Genomic DNA, 17,027 nt, shown 5'->3' with positions numbered 1-17,027 from the left:
ATGCCCTAATTTAACAGGCAAAACTCCTAGCCTAATTTCCTTAATTATTAGTGAGGCTAGGCTATTTTTCACTTGTTCATAGTTACGTGTATTCCTTTTATGAGCTATACTGTTCATATCCACTGACCATTCTTTAAGAAGAATTAATATGGCACAAAAGAATCCTGTAGGAGGCCGGGCGCGGTGGTTCACGCCTGTAATCCCAGCACTTTGGGAGGCCGAGACAGGCGGATCACGAGGTCAGGAGATCGAGACCATCCTGGCTAACATGGTGAAACCCCGTCTCTACTAAAAAAATACAAAAAACTAGCCCGGCGAGGTGGCGGGTGCCTGTAGTCCCAGCTGCTCCGGAGGCTGAGGCAGGAGAGGAGGAGCTTGCAGCGAGCTGAGATACGGCCACTGCACTGCAGCCTGGGCGACAGAGCGAGACTCCGTCTCAAAAAAAAAAAAAAAAAAAAAAAAAAAAAAGGACCCTGTAGGAAAAGGGATTAAAAACAATCTATGAACCACAGCGCTTGGGAAATAGACAAAGAAAACATTCAAAGTGTTAATGACCAGATTATTTATGTGAAAATAAAATTGAAAATGAGTATTTCTAAAAACCAAAATGTAAAGTTACTTAGAAGGCTTGCCCTCATCAAGAAAAATATAAATTAGTAAAAAAGTAAAAATTATAAATTAGAAATAAGTTTCAAGATATTAAATTTTATTTCTTGTTGTTGCTCATTAAAAAAAAAAAAGTTCTATGGCTTACGGATCTCGTAGAAAAAGAGCACATACAAAACCTGAATCTGATGTTTTCCAAATTTATATAATACCAACTTAGCAAAACAAATGGCAGCAGACTGCAGTTCTATTACTGAATAGACTAGCATTCTATTACTGCATAATCATAAGAAACATCTTTTTATACTTTGTAGAAAGAAATCAACCAGTGGAATGGGCTCAGTTTTCAGATTTTCCCTACAGATTTTTCTAAATTGTGTAAATGTGAAACATTAACCTACAGCAGATTTAGTATAAAATGGCAAGATCATGCATATTCATCATGAGATTGTGTATATTCATGAAGTGATGCACTTAGGCTGACACCTAAACAAAGATGACAGAATCCTAAATGAATAAAGCAAATGTTTAGAAAATTGAAAATTAACACAAAATTAAGAAATGTGATGAGCATTTTTATAATTTATTCTAGTTATGAATGAGTTGCACTGGCAAAGTCCACCTGAAACTGTGTCTGAGATGAAGACACACATCATGGTGCCCTGCTCAGAACCACAGACCTGAGCTACTTTACTTACCCATGTCATCAGGGGAAAATAAATTATAATTTTAACAACGATGCTCTGAACACACTTCCTCTGTTTCACTCTAATCAGAACACCAATGAGCTACTTCCAAACCACCATCACCTGAGGTTATGTTAGATTCTTGAGAGGAAAGAGCTGAAACCAGGGCTGCAAGCTGGAAGGAGACCATGTTAGGGGCAGTCATTTCCCACAGGCAGCAGCTGCTCAGAGCAGGATAGAGGTGGGGTGGGGAGAAAGGGCTTCACTTTGTTCATATATTAATATAATAAGCTTGCTGCCTTTCTTTCCTCATGTAATTGATACATGATTTATTCTGGTATGAATAAGTCTACTGTGAATTCACTAGGTACATGTCATTAAAGGCCTAGTAAGTTTTGGTGTCATTACGCCTGGCTATGAGTAGACATCTCCCCGCCTCACTAAACGCATGCTGTTTTTCAGCCTCTCTTGATCTCTTAGAAAGCTGCTTGGATTACCTCCCCTCAATTTGCTATATGTAATTATGGCAATGACAAGGCAATTACAATCAGACTTGGCTCTCCAATACGAAGTACATTTAATAAGCAGGAACACTCTTCTTAATATCCAAAAGTGATCCACAGGCAAGTTTTCATGACAAATTACCATTTCATATATAATTTAGCTGGTTAGAAAGTACAAAAGAACTGTATAATTTTCTTCAAAAGAATCATACCTTTTGATCTTCGATCTCTTGTTCTTTTAGTAGTCGCTCGAGGTCAGCCATGTCATTATGCTTAAATAACTTAATGTCACTACGGGATGCCTGTAATCCTTTCTGAATAGCAAAGCAGGCAGCTCTGTCTCTGCAAGGATAAGAGATCCACCAAATTGGGTTTAAAGGGTCTTGTCAAGATTCTCAAAAAGGAATGCTTGTTTTTGTAAGCTGACCAATCAGTGATTGTTAACATGAGCATAGCAAATAAATAAAACATGTTTGAATATTTATACATCATTGTGTGCGCTTCATCCATGAGTCCTTTTCACATAACTACCATACTTAATCTGTTCCAAGAAGCACACTCTCACTATGTATTAACCTCTCTGAAATCAGCATGCATCTTACTATGGATGACGTATCAGTGTATTCACATACTTTTCTCTTTGTAAGAAACATAAAATACTGGTGTGCCTCGTGATCGATCAGTGGCATCTGTGATTTGACTGACACATTACCATTATTTCGCCCTGAGAAGTAATACTGGCAGCCCAGCTAGCCAGAAAACTTTTAGATAATAACTATTCTACTGTAGCCAAACACTACAGAAAAAAATGAGGGGTACCCAGCCCCATCCATGTCAGCAAGGCTGAGCAGGGAACCTAGACTTTGACCCTTCAGAGGCTCTAACAGGGCGACGCCCCTCCGAGGGTATTGTCAGGGAAGGCCAAGTAGGACGCTTTGCAAATGCAAACGGGCAAATGCAAACAAATAGTTGCCAAGCCACATCATAGATAACTTCTGAAAACAAATGACAAAAAAAAAATCTTGAAAGCAACCAGAGAAAAATGACACCTTACACAAAGAGAAAAACAATTTGAATAACGGGAGATTTTTCATCAGAAACCAGACACCAGGAAAAAAAAAGCATCACAATGTGTTCCTAATGCTGAAAGAAAATAACTGTCAACCCAGAATCCTATAACCAGCAAAAATATCCTTTAGTAACGAAGGTGAAATCAAGACATTCTCCGTTAAGAAAAATGAAGAGTATTTGTCACTAGCAGACCTACCCTAAAGAAATGGCCTAAGGAAGTCCTCTAAATAGGAAAAAAAGCCATAAAAGAAGACTGTTCGATTATCAGGAAGGAGGAAGAAGTACAGTAAGTAAAAAATATGGGCAAATTCACTAGGCTTTTTTTCTCCTCTGGAGTTTTCTAAATTATTTTGGACAGTTAAAGCAAAAATTACAACACTGATGTGGTTCTCACTGTATGTATAGGAAATATTTAAAACAATTATAATGTGAATGAGGGAAATAAAGGAATGTAAAGGAAGGTAAAAGTTTCTACACTTGAATTGGTACAATGATGACACCAGTAGTCTATTATAGTATACGTGTAATGTAACACTCAGAGTAATGACTAAAAAAAGCTATACAAAGAAAAAATAAATTCTAAAAACATGTTCAATTAGTCCACAGAAAGGCAGAAAAGAGAAAATAAACACAAAGTAGAGTGAACAGACAAGAAACAAAAAACAAAATGGCAGACTTTGTTTTAACAGACTTAAACCCTACTGTATCAATAATTACATTAAATGTAAATGTACAAGTACATGATTTAAACACAGGCAGGCAGAATAAATTAAATAACATGACCCAACTATATGCTGTCTGTAAGAAACTCACTTCAAATATAACAATATAGGTAGGAAAAAATACAGATATATACACACAACTATATAATATACAAAATAAAAAGGGCATCTGACAAAGTAAACTTTGGAACAAAGAAAATTATCAGAGTGTTTGCTTTGGCAGCACATACACAAAAAGCAGGAAATTATCAGAGTGTTTGCTTTGGCAGCACATACACAAAAAGCAGGAAATTATCAGAGACAGAGAAGAACATTACGAAATGCCAAAAGGGTCAATTCATCAAGAAAACTTAGCAATCCTAAATATGCACTAAACAAAAAAGCTAAAAAATGTGAGGTGCAACAGCTGATACACCTGAAAGAAGAAATAGACAAACCCACAATTACAGGTGAAAACTTCATTATCCTTCTCAACAACTGATAGAAGAACTATAGAGAAAATCACCAAGACAGAAGAACCCAGAAACACCATCAACCGAAAAGACTTGACATTTCTAGAACACTCCACCAAATAGCAGCAGAATACACATTTTTTAAGTGTCCATGTAACATATTCCAAAAGACTACAGTATTAGCCATAAACCAAACTACAACAAATTTCAAGTCCCCAAACACCTGAAAAGTAGAAAATACACTTCTAAATAATCCTTAGGTCAATGGGAAAGTCTAAGCTGGGCACAGTGGTGTGTTCTTGTAGTGCCAACTACCCAGGAGGTTGAAGCAAAAGAATCCATTGAGCTCAGGAGTTCATGGCCAACCAGGGCAAAACAGTGACACCCTATTTCTTAAAACAAAACAAAAATGAACTAAATACAAATGAAAACACAACACATCAAAATTTGTGAGACACAACTAAAGCAGCGTTGAGAGGGCAATTCATAGCACTAAATGAACATTCAAGAAAAGAGAAAAAGTTTCAAATTAATAATTTAAGCTCCTACCTCAAAATCAAGAAAAAGAACAAAATAAATCAAAAGTGAACAGAAGGCAGGAAATAATAGGAGAAATCAATCAATGGAACTGACAAGAAAAATACAAGAGAAAAATCAATGAAACAAACAGCTGATTCTTTCAAAAGATCAATAAAATGGACAAACCTCTAACAAGACCGACAAAGAAAAAAGGAGAAAAGGTGCAAACTACCAATACCAGGAGTGAAACAAGGTATATAACTATAGACTCTGCAGACATCAGAATAATAAGGGGATACCATGAACAGCACCACACATATACATCTGACAACTTATAGGAAATGGACCAATTCCTTGAAAAGCACAAACTACCTCAATTCACTCAATATGACAGATAATGTGAACAGTCTGATAACTACTAAGGAAACTGAATTCAGATTTAAGATACTTGCAAAAAAGAAATCTCCAGGCCCAGATGGTTTCATGGGAGAATTCTACCAAACAATTAAATAATTAAAAATAATTCTATACAAATAGCTCCACAAAATAGAAGACAGAACACTTCCCAGTTGATTCTATGAAGTGTTATTCTGCGACCAAAACCAAAGTAAGTATCAAAAAAGTGTATTATAGGACAGTCTCCCTCATGAACACAGATTCAAAATCCTTAACAAAAGATTGGCAAATAGAATTTAGCTTTTTATAAAAAAAACTATTCCCCATAACCAAGTGGTGTTTATTCCAGGTATGCAAGGCTGGTTCAATATTTGAAAATAAATCAATGTTACCCACCACATTAACAGACTAAAAAAGAAAAATCAGATGATCATACCAACCAATACAGAAAAAGTAACCAAATTCAACATTGATTTTCAATGAAAATGCTCAGAAAAAAAGGATGAGGTGCAGGAAAGTGGATGTAATAAAGCGCATCGTAAGAAATCTGCATCTAACATTATACTTATTGGTGAAAGAGTAAATTATTTCTAATATCAGGAACAGGGCAAGAATGTCTTCTCTTACTACTCTTACCACAGTCCTGGAAGTTCTTCCCTGTGCAATAAAGCAATAAAAGGGAATAAAAAGTAAGTAGATCAGAAAATAAATAAAACTATTTACAGATGACATGATGACTGCCTACATGGAAAATCCTAAGCAATCTAGAAAAACAGTTCCTAGAGCTAATTAAGTGAGTTTGGTAAGGTTGCAGGATATAAGATCAGCACACAAAAAATCCATTTCATCTCTATATGTTATCAATGAATATGTGGACATCAAAATTTGTATTTGCAAACCACATATCTGATAAAGAATTACGATCTAGAATGTATAAAGAACTCTCAAAACTCAGTATAAAAACAAATCATACAACTAGAAAATGGACAAAAGGCATGAAAAGACATTTCACTGAAGAGATGGCAAATATGCATATGAATGGATGTTCAACATCATTAGTCATCAGAAAAATATAAATTTCTCTACACACCTATCAGACTGACTAAAAAAGTAGTGACAACACCAAATGCCTCTGAAGATGTGGAGAACCTTGGTCATTCATATATTGCTGATGGGAACATAAAATGGTATAGACGCTTTGGAAAACAGTGGCAGTTCCTTTAAAAACTGTGCAATACTATAAACATAGCAACTGCATTTCTTGGCATGTATTCCACAGAAATAAAAACTTACGCTCACACAGCATGAATGTACATGAATGTTTAGAGCAGCTTTTTTGTTTATAATAGCACAAAGCTGGCAACAACTCAGATGTCTTTAATAGGTAACTTCAATAATGGTGCTGCCTTCATGCCATGGAATAATACTCATCAATCAAAAGGAACCAACTCTGGATACAAGAAACAACTTGGATGAACCACCAGAGAATTACGCCGAATGAAAAAAGCCAACCCCAAAGCGTTGCCTACTGAATGATTCCATTTGTATAACATTCTTAAAAAGACAAAATTAACAAACAGAACAGATTAGTGGTTGCCAGGGGTTAAGGAGTGGGCAGGTGGGAGGAATGTGGGTGTGGCAACATGAAGGATCCTTGTAGTGACAGAAATGTTCTGCATTCTTACAATGACAAAGCCAATATCTTGGCTGTGAAACTGTTCATTCTGCAAGAGGTCCCCACTGGAAGACACTTAGGATTTCTGTATTATTTCTTACAAGTGCTTTTGAATCTACAATTATCTGAATGTAAAAAGTTTAATTTTAAAAAGATCTGTGAAGCAGCATGAACACAGACTTAGAGGAGTGATAGGACAGACTTAAGTCCATGAATGACCACTGTGCTGAGACCCACTATCGGCAAAGCATGAACACTGTTTACTGAAAGGAAGGAAACGAAGCATTAGACAGTGTCTATGCCTGACAAAATTTATCAAAACAAATTTACCAAACACCATGTTTACCTCTAGCACTCATACATTCAAATACATTTCAGATAGAATATTTAAAATTATGTAGCAGAATAAACAGGTTAGCAACTCACTGGAATCAGTTTTAAGACACTGAGCATAACACATGGAAATGAATTTAGCCTATGTTTCCTAGCAGTAAGAAAAAAAAAAAAAACAACAGAATGTATTTATCAAAGGAAGCATATGAGTTCACCAGCAACCATCAACTTTTTCTGAACTTAAAAATAATTTATAGTGGGGTGCTTGTGTATAAAGTGACACTGAATGACACTGCAGCTGTCTCTGCTTTTACTAAAAACCCAGAAACACTGTTTAAGTCAACAGCGCTCCAGTTAGTGATGAGTGTTCCACATTATTTCTTAAACTATGTGCCAAAAATTAATAAAAATATTCATTTTTATGCTCACATTAGTGTACTACTTAGACCCAGGACATTTGCTGTAGTGCTCCTAGACTGTTGCAGGGCTATAGTGAGGAATGGGTCACACGTACTGCAGAAGCCCCACGTAGAGTCAGCTCTGTAGTAATTGTGATAGAAAGTTCTGTTGCTGCACAAGCAAGAGTTCCAATGGTGAGTGGTAAGTAAGAGGCCAGTGCAGGGCTTGAGGGAGGCCAGGCTCTACCATACAGTTATCTGGCCCCTATTCTGAGCTCCAGCTTCCTTTCATTCATTTACTGAACTAGTGTTTATTGACCATTACTAAATGATAAATACTATTCTAAGTAATGGGCTCCCAGCAAGAAACAGAAGCAAATAACCACACAGATATAAAATTATAAACTATTACAAGTTCTACAAAAGAAAAGTACAGTTAAGTATGAAGCAAATGAGCAGAGCAGAGTGTGTGTGAGACAGTGTGTGTGTCTGTGTGTGGGAGGGAGGCTTGAGAAGCAGAGTGGCCTTGAGAGGCAGTTTGAGTGCTTGTGTGAGCATGGCTAAACAAGAACAATCAATTCTCTCTGGCTGTAAGATTGTGTCCACATGCAGCAGGGGTCTTGACCTGCTCTGAGAGGTGTGGGACGGCTTCCCCGTAGAAGTATTGCAGGATGAGAAGGTTAAGTAGGAAAGGAGAGGAGGAACAGTGTTCTAGTCAGAACAAGCATGTGTGTGGGTCCTGAGGTGAGAGGACACTAGCGTACAGGGCTGGCAAGGCTACAGCTTCAACACCTCAGGAAAATGGTACAAAATAAGCCTGAAAAAGCGGTGCAGAGCTCACAAGATCATACAAAGGACTTGGGTCTTCATTTTAGCAACAACAGAAGCTTTAAATTGTATTAAATAAAAAGTGACATAATAGGATTTACATTTTAAAAAGATTACTCTGGCTATGGTGTTAAAAAGGAAAAGAGGAGGCCAGGCGCAGTGGCTCAAGCCTGTAATCCCAGCACTTTGGGAGGCTGAGGCAGGCAAATCACCTGAGGTCAGGAGTTCAAAACCAGCCTGGCCAACATGGTGAAACCCCATCTCTAACAAAAATAAAAAAAATTAGCAAAGCATGGTGGCGGGCGCCTGTAATCCCAGCTACTTGGGAGGCTGAGGTAGGAGAATTGCTTGAACCCAGTAAGTGGAGCCTGTAGTGAGCCGAGATCACTTCATTGCACTTCAGCCTGGGTGGCAAGAGTGAAAGACCGTCTCAAAATAAAAAAAAGAAAGAAGGAAAAGAAAAGGAAAGGAAGGGAAGGGAAGGGAAAAGGGAAGGGAAAAGGAAAGGAAAAAGGAAAGGAAAGGAAGGAAGAAAAGGCCAGGAATGGTGGCTCACGTCATAATCCTAGTACTTTGGGAGGCCGAGGTGGGTGGATCAATTGAGGTCAGGAGTTCGAGACCAGCCTGGCCAACATGGTGAAACCCTGTTTCTACGGAAAAAACATAAAATTAGCTGGGAGTGGTGGCGGGCACCTGTAATCCCAGCTACTTGGGAGACTGAGGCAGGAGAACTGCTTGAAGTTAGGAGGCGGAGGTTGCAGTGAGCTGAGATTGCGCCTCTGCACTCCAGCCCCAGCGACAAAGTGAGACTCTGTCTCAAAAAAAAAAAAAAAAGAAAAAAGGAAAAGAGAAAATAAAAGTAAATTTGAGACCCAAATTTTAGTCCACTCAAAGGACGACAGGGGCTTGGCTTGGGGCGACAGATGCTTCTGACTGGTTTAATCAGCTGCCTGGAGCCTGCCAGCCCTTGCTTGGCTGCCCTCTGCCGTTCACAATAAATCTCCATAGCATGCATTCAGGACAAGCAGCGAGTGTGAAGATCCACTTGCGGGTAGTCAAGAAAGTGTCCAAGTCATGGCTCCTCTATCCTTAATAAGGTAGGAAGCAAGATCGGCTGAGGCCAGGAGACGCGGTGAACGGGTGATGAGACATGGAGAGACTTTGCCGGGCAGTCTGAGTGACAACCTGAGGTGGTGACCACAGATTAGGATAACACACAGCCACAGGGCTGCACAAAGAAGGCAGATAGCTGTCCTCATCCGGATATCAATAAATAATTATCATGGCAGATAAATGACTATAGACACCGTTAAGCATCTTTTAAGTGAAGGTTTCACAAATTTTGAAGCTTTTGGTGAGGTGACTTTCTTGAAAAACAACAAAAAGCAATATTATTTTATGCAGATAACTTCTAATGAAGTATTTCTCTAAGACGATCAGTATTATCTCAAAGGCATTGCTATTAGAAAACTAGGTAAAGGTTACTTACACAAAAACAATGTCCCCTCTTTTAGAGTAAGCAGGAATAGCACTGGCTATGGTGGCAAATCCATACGAGTATATAATGGCTTCTTCTGTCTTCATAAATTTTGCCAGGCGGTCTTCCAAATCCAAATGAACATCTATTTCAGTTAAAAAAGTTAAATGGTTAAACTGTCTTATAATTCTTTTTCTCTACTAAAGAATAAATAAAAGAACACAAGCAGTATAATTATCAGTACTTTCACCTTATGGCCAAAATGGAATTGTTTTTAAATGATAGATTATATAAGATCTATTAAAATAATTCCAGGCCCATACAACTTCTAAAATACATGAACTAAATCAGCTACTCATCTATCTGCAAAATGTGTTACTGGGGCAGTTCCAACTTCGGGTTATGCTTTGATGTCAGTCTACGGTAAGACTTCAAGGCCTACCAAGTTTCCCTGCATTAACTGCCCTTGACCAAAACCACTGAGGTCTCACCAATGTCTGATGTTAACTTATTAATGTCTATTTGCATTTTAGCAAAAAGAACTCTGTATACTTTGCATCAAGAAGGTGACACTTACTAGAACTCCAGTGACCACTCCTCTAACAATCTGTGTCAGCATTTAGTAGTGGCACCTCCCATCACTTTTTGGGGCTGGGATTCTGTCTGAATTTCTTACAAGTGTAATGAATAATAATTCAAATTTCTAGTACAAAAGGAAATATAGTCCTTTTATAGATGTACCGTAAGGAGGATGTTGACATAATCATGAGGATAAATTATAATTATTAGACTGATTATTATTTTCCTCTGAAATCACAGCTCCTTACGGCCTTTTTTTTTTTCTTTTTGAGACGGAGTCTCGCTCTGTCGCCCAGGCTGGAATGCAATGGCGCGATCTCGGCTTACTGCAAGCTCCGCCTCCCGGGTTCACGCCATTCTCCTGCCTCAGCCTCCCAAGTAGCTGGCACTATAGGCGACCACCACCACACCAGGCTAATTTTTTCTATTTTTAGTAGAGACAGGGTTTCACTGTGTTAGCCAGGTTGGTCTTGATCGCCTGACCTCATGATCTGCCCGCCTCCGCCTCCCAGAGTGCTGGGATTACAGGCTTGGGCCACAGCGCCTGGTCCTCCTTACAGCCTTTTAGTTCTCAGACTGAACCATGAGGCTTCATGCCCTCGGACGGAGGACCAATGATGCTTAGAATAAACAAGCCACTGGCCAGTTTAGAATCTTAAAAGTTTACAGCAGTCTTAAAATGAGGCATTATCAAGGAGGGAAAGGCATTTTTTTAAAAATTCCTTTAGCTCTTTTAACTATGGCAGGACCCAAGCCTGGAGGACTAGGTAACAGAGGTTCACGACAGGCCCTGTGTGGGGAGGGCTCAAAGAAGCCAGGCCCCTCCAGTCTTACAGCGCTATGCGAGAAAGTAGCCCACAGAGTTGGATTTTGAGACCCAGGATGAGGGAGCCGTGGTGTGTCTACTGATGAGAACCCAAGCACGGGCAATGGCAGGCAGTCTGGGCATTCCTGGGCTAGGGGCAGCAGAGAGGGCTGACGGCCTGGCAGGAGGCAGCGTATTTACAGACTTCCTAAAGAGTGTTACAGAACTGTTAAAATGAACTATGAATTTCATTCCTATCAAATAGTGATAAAATATGTGGCATGCTTCTTCCTATTTGTATGTTAACACAGTCAATATCATTTGATTTCCATTACCAATTGGTTATCGTTATTTTATAAAATGGACACTTTTCATTATACCAATATTAAAGAAATGTGGGACTTTACAACACACAGAGTTTAGAAGAACATATCCCAGGTGATCTTCGAGTATAAGATCTCTGACATTACGATCACACGAAATCCAAGGTTGTGATCCCTTTTGTCTGACAGCCACCCTCTAGGAGAGACGCTATCAGAAAAGGTTTCAGGCAAAACCTAGCAAGAAAGAGGAACACAGCCAAGTAGCTGAGCATGGGTTACTCTTGGGTGTGTCTTCCTTCTCATCCTCACTACTGTTCTCTGAGTGCAACCGCTTTGTCACCTCCCATGTTCCCAGGTAGGAGGCCTCCTTCAAATTATAATGGTGCTTCTAATTGAAAATTTCTGCCACAAACCTTCACAGTTCAGCAAGAAGGACAACCCGGGCCACAATGGTTTGCTTTCATTTGGTATCTCCATTTCAAAAAGAGAAACATGCTATGTATACAAACTATTTTTGCTAACCACGAAAGGGATTTTAAATCATTCTGTAGACTTCTTAGCTCTAAATGACTCTTTTCAGTGATGAATGATGAGACTGTAAAACTGAGTGTGACCCTGTTTCAGGACTTTAGAGGAGTTAACCCAGCTGATGAAAATCAGCATGTTACAAATCTTCCTATCATTAGGTATACTCGTAACTGTTGATATACAGTTGCCATAAAGTGGGAAGAAGAATCTCTCAACAATCAATCAATGACTTATTGGTTCAAGCATAGTCCCAAAAGTTCAAAAAGACTAGTCTTTTCCTTCTATCAAAAGACACTGGGTTTTAGCTGATGACAGCCTTGCAAGGCAGGTTTTGTGGCAGGTAAATATGGGTAACTGCAGAGCTTGCTTCTCCTGATGCTCCTTTGTGCAACGAAGCAACTCTCAACCCAAGGGAGCAGAAGGCAGCAAGCAGGAAAACTACAAGGTCACTCACTTTTCTTCAATTTCTGATGTCCTTATCTTCTGTATGTACGATCCATTTCACTAACTGGAGCTGTAGACTTGCATGGAATAAAACAAAAGTACTGTATTCTACAATTCACTGTTAGCACTAAACATGGCAGAGAAATGACCATGGAGGCAGGTGTCTTAGAATGCCTCCGCACACCTCACAGCCCTCAGCACTTGCTTGCACTTGCTTATCTGGTGTCTGGCTCCTTCACCAGAACCTCAGGGATGGGAGGCCTCATTACCTCCGTCATCACAGAGCTCAGACTGTAGTTAGGGCCGGGGGTGGGGGGGGGTTCAGCCCTGGGCAGCCTCGGTGCCTTCCTCTGTCGAATAGGGGGGATAGTCCTATCTTCCTCAAGGGTTAGCAGGAGGACTACATGAGTTAATGCTGATAAAACACTCAGAACACTGCCTGGCATGGAACAAGCAATACGCTATTTAAGAGTTTGTTTAATTACATTAATATTGTAGAATAAAAGAAAAGGTTTTATTTTAAAATAAAAACCTGGTCACATTTTAGGCAATCTTCTAATTAAGCTATCTGAATTCTGAATTGTTGAGACTATCTTCTAATAAGAGCCGCTTGGTTCAGCTTCTCACTTACAAGGAGGAGAGATTATGACCTTCCTGGTTGTTTTCCAGAGAAAACACCATAAAATAGGTGACTTTGGGACAGTTTAGAAACAAACTACATTTTCTCTTAAGGCCTTCATATTTTTGCATACATACTGTCCTTAAAAAAAATCCCTAGAGGCCAGGTGTGGTGGCTCACACCTGTAATCCCAGCACTTTGGGAGGCCGAGGCAGGTGGATCACCTCAGGTCAGGAGTTTGAGACCAGCCTGACTAACATGGAGAAACCCCATCTCTACTTTAAAAAAAAAAAAAAAAATTAGTTGGGCATGGTGGTGCCTGCCTGTAATCCCAGCTACCCGGGAGGCTGAGGCAGAAGAATCGCGTGAACCTGGGAGACAGAGGTTGCGGTGAGCCAAGATCGCGCCACTGCACTCCAGCCTGGGCAACAAGAGTGAAACTCCGTCTAACAACAACAACAACACACACACACACACACACACACAAATCCATAGAGACACGCACAATTTTTTTCTTCTTAAGAGTATAAATGATAGCCCTTAGGTAGTCATTAGAACATACAGGGCCAAATGTCTTTCATGTTTTCACATGCAGTACCTTATGTGATCCTTAGCAAAGTGTTCTAAAGCCATGCAAGCAATGATTGTTCCCGCTTACACCTGAGAAAACCATGATTCCCATGACTGGAAAGAAGAAGTGGCAGATCTAGGAATTTTATGACCAAATTGTAAGGTCCCCTGAGAGCAGGCTGTGCCATGGTCAAGTCATTGTGACCCCTGTGACCCACACATACACATCCAGAAGGTCTCCTGCAGCCAGAAAGTCTGGGACAACAGGAAAACCACGAAAGAAGAAAAATGGCTAGTACCTGTCTCAGCTGATTAGCCAACCTTGTGGCATTCTACCATTGTAACAGGCTCTACCCTAGGTGATCAATCAACCTCGTGACACTGTGCTCTGTAACCTCGTGATAATGTACCTCGCGACATTCTTCCCCTACCTGCAAAAACTGGCCCCTAACTGTAACTTTCCACTGCCTACCCCTAATCTATAAAACCATCTCCAATCCCACCGCCCTCTGCGGACTCCCCTTTAGGACTCAGCTTGCTCGCACGCGGGTGAATAAACAGCCTTGTTGCTCACGCTTAGCCTGTTCAGGTTGTCTCCTCAATTACACGCGTGTACAACACTTGGTGCCGAAAGCCTGGGACAGGGGAACTCCTCCAGGAGACCTCTCCCCATCCTCCCCACGCTCTTCCATAGAAGAGACCTCCCTCCACCTCAGGACCTCAGACAAGTCCCGAGAACACTCCCACCTCTGTCTGTGGATCGGGGAAGCTGCCTCGGTCTCTCCTCACCTCTCTCCCTCTTTTTCTCTCTTCAAAATTGAGACAAGGAACCTTCCTCTTACCTGTGTTTCCTAAACCCAACATTGGTCACGGACTCTTGTTGGGGAGGCAGTCTTCCCTCCGTGTTTGGTCAATGCCGGGGATACCAGCCTTGGCCATTTGCCAGCCATACAACCCGGGACCTCCGCTGGGGACGCCCACTGAGGATCCTAGTGGTTGCTCTTTTCCTTGTCTCTTTCTATCCCTCAAACTTTCCCGGTTCCATCATTGGCAACCTCCCGCCCTGCATCCCTCCTTCCCCTCTGGCTTGTGTCCTCAAAAACCTCAAACCTCTTCAGCTTTCACCTGATCTAAAGCCTAAACGTCTAATTATTTTTTCTGTAACATAGCCTGGCCCCAATATAAATTACACAACAGCTCTCAGTGGACAGAAAATGGCACTTTCAATTTCTCTATTTTGCAGGACTTAGACAACTTCTGTCGCAAAATGGGCAAACGGTCTGAGGTACCCTACATCCAGGCAGTTTTTACACTACGATCTCTCCCTAGCCTCTGCTCCCAATGTGGTCCATCCCAAATTTTCCTTATCTCCTTTCCATCTACCCCTCCTTCTTCCACTCGGGATGCTGACTCCTCTGTCTGTTAACCCCTCCAATCTTTCTCCCCTGACACCTATCCAAACCCGGCCCTAATTCCCCCTCAGAACCCAGTTCTACCCACAACCCACCCGCTTATGCACCTCCCATTACCACTCCTCCTCACACCTGCTCTGGCTTACAATTTGGCCCTGAGGCCGACCCCCTTGCCCCTGCCCAGCAATTTCCCTTTGAGAGGTGGCAGGAGCCGAAGGAACAGTCCAGGTTCATGTCCCTTTCTCTCTGTCTGACCTTTCCCAAATCAGTCAGCATTTAGGCTCTTTTCCGTCTGACCCCACCAAGTATATATAAGAATTCCAATACTTAACACAGTCCTATAATCTCACTTGGAATGACTTAAATGTGATCCTCACTTTGGACCCTAGCTCAATGTTATGCGGATGACCGCCGGAGCTTTGAGCCTGGCCTCCAAGAAGGTGCTAGGGCAGTACCCCGTGAAGACCCCCACTGGTCCTACCAGGCAGGGGCCCAAGGCATAGGCAGGTGGGACTACATGATCCCTTGCCTAGTTCAAGGGCTCCAGAAGGCTGCATATAAAGCCGTCAATTATGACAAATAAAGGAGATCACTCAGAACAAAGGTGAAAATCCAGCTCAGTTTATGGCGCATCTAGCTGCCAGCCTCAGGCGACATACAGCACTAGACCTTGAAGGGCCAGAGGCTGCCTTATTTTTAACATGCATTGTATGACCCAGTCAGCTCCTAACATTAGAAAGAAACTACAAAAATTAGAGTCTGGCCCTCAAACCCCACAACAGGAATTAATCAACCCTGCCTTCAAGGTGTTCAATAATAGAGAAGAGGCTGCCAGGTGGCAGCGTGCATTTCAGAATGGCAAATGCTCGCCTCCGCCTTAGGACAAACCCCAGCTGCACCGCCTACCAGCAAAAACTTCAAGGTGTCCAAACTGCAGCGTTTAACTGCCCCTCCGGGACTTTGCTTCAAATGTCAAAAACCTGTCCACTAGGCCAAGGAATGCCCACAGCCCGGGATTCCTAAGCCATGCCCCGTGTGGGCCCTCACTGGAAGTCAGACTGCCCGACTCTCATCACCACTCCCAGAGCTCCTGGCGCTCAAACCCGAAACTCCCCAACTGACTCCTTCCCAGATCTCCTTGGCTTGGCAGCTGCAGACTGATGTTGCCCAAATGTCTCAGAGGCCCCCTGGACCATCATAGACACTGAGCTCCGGGTAACTCTTACAGTGGAGGGTAAGTCCATCTCCTTAACTGATACGGAGGCTACGCACTCCACATGACCTTCTTTTCAAGGGCTTGCTTCCCTTGCCCCCATAACTGTTGTGGGTATTGACGGCCAAGCTTCTAAACCCCTTAAAACTCCCCAACTCTGGTACCAAATTGGGTAACACTCCTTTATGCGCTCCTTCCTAGTTATCCCCACCTGCCCAGTCCCCTTATTAGACCGAGATATTTTAACTACATGATCCGCCTCCCTGCCTATTCCTGGACTACAGCCACATCTCAGAGCTACCCTTTTATCCAATTCCAAACCTCCCTCACAACCTCCCCTTTCATCTCCCCACCTCAACCCTAAAGTATGGGATACCTCCACTCCTTCCCTTGCAATGGACCATTCACCCCTTATCATCCCACTGAAACATGGCCACTTTATCCTGCTCAACGCCAATACCCCATCCCACAACAGGCTTTAAGGGACCTAAAGCCCGTCGTTACTCGTCTACCACAGCATGGCCTCTTAGTCCCCACCAAGTCCCCTTACAACTCTCCCATCCTACCTGTTCAAAAACCAGATAAATCCTACAGGCTAGTCCAAGACGTTCGTCTCATCAATCAGATTGTCCTCCCCCATTCATCCTATCATGCCTAACCCTTATACACTCCTATCCTCAATACCCCCTTCTACAACTCATTATTCTGTTACTGACTTCAAAGATGCCTTCTTTGCCATCCCTTTACATCCCTCTTCCCAGCTCTTTTCACCTTTACTTGGATTGACCCTGACACCCACCAGTACCAACAACTCACCTGGACTGTCCTGCCCCAAGGTTTCAGAGATAGCCCACACTACTTTAGCCAG

At 41.6% G+C, this 17,027-nt stretch overlaps 1 protein-coding gene across 5 annotated transcripts in view; it reads right to left on the bottom strand.

The window, feature by feature from the left end:
• SPTLC1 (serine palmitoyltransferase long chain base subunit 1) overlaps positions 1-17,027 on the bottom strand; it is an 80,702-nt gene that overhangs the window by 25,018 nt on the left and 38,657 nt on the right. For 4 of the 5 annotated variants that reach the window (XR_004443355.1, XR_004443356.1, XM_033236793.1 and 1 more), the window contains 2 exons: positions 9,679-9,811; positions 2,008-2,137 (listed from right to left, as the gene is read on the bottom strand). Coding sequence is in view for 3 of the 5 variants with exons in the window: in XM_033236793.1 (XP_033092684.1) it covers positions 2,008-2,137; positions 9,679-9,811 (263 nt within the window). In the remaining 2 variants the exon portion in view is untranslated. Of the gene's footprint in view, positions 1-2,007; positions 2,138-9,678; positions 9,812-10,243; positions 10,378-17,027 lie in introns of those variants that run through there. The other variant, XM_033236794.1, reaches the window with a different exon arrangement.

The sequence above is a fragment of the Trachypithecus francoisi genome, unplaced genomic scaffold (assembly GCF_009764315.1).
Source record: "Trachypithecus francoisi isolate TF-2019V2 unplaced genomic scaffold, Tfra_2.0 Lachesis_group16, whole genome shotgun sequence".
NCBI classification, from domain to species: domain Eukaryota; kingdom Metazoa; phylum Chordata; class Mammalia; order Primates; family Cercopithecidae; genus Trachypithecus; species Trachypithecus francoisi.
This window is presented reverse-complemented; position numbering and strand designations above follow the sequence as displayed.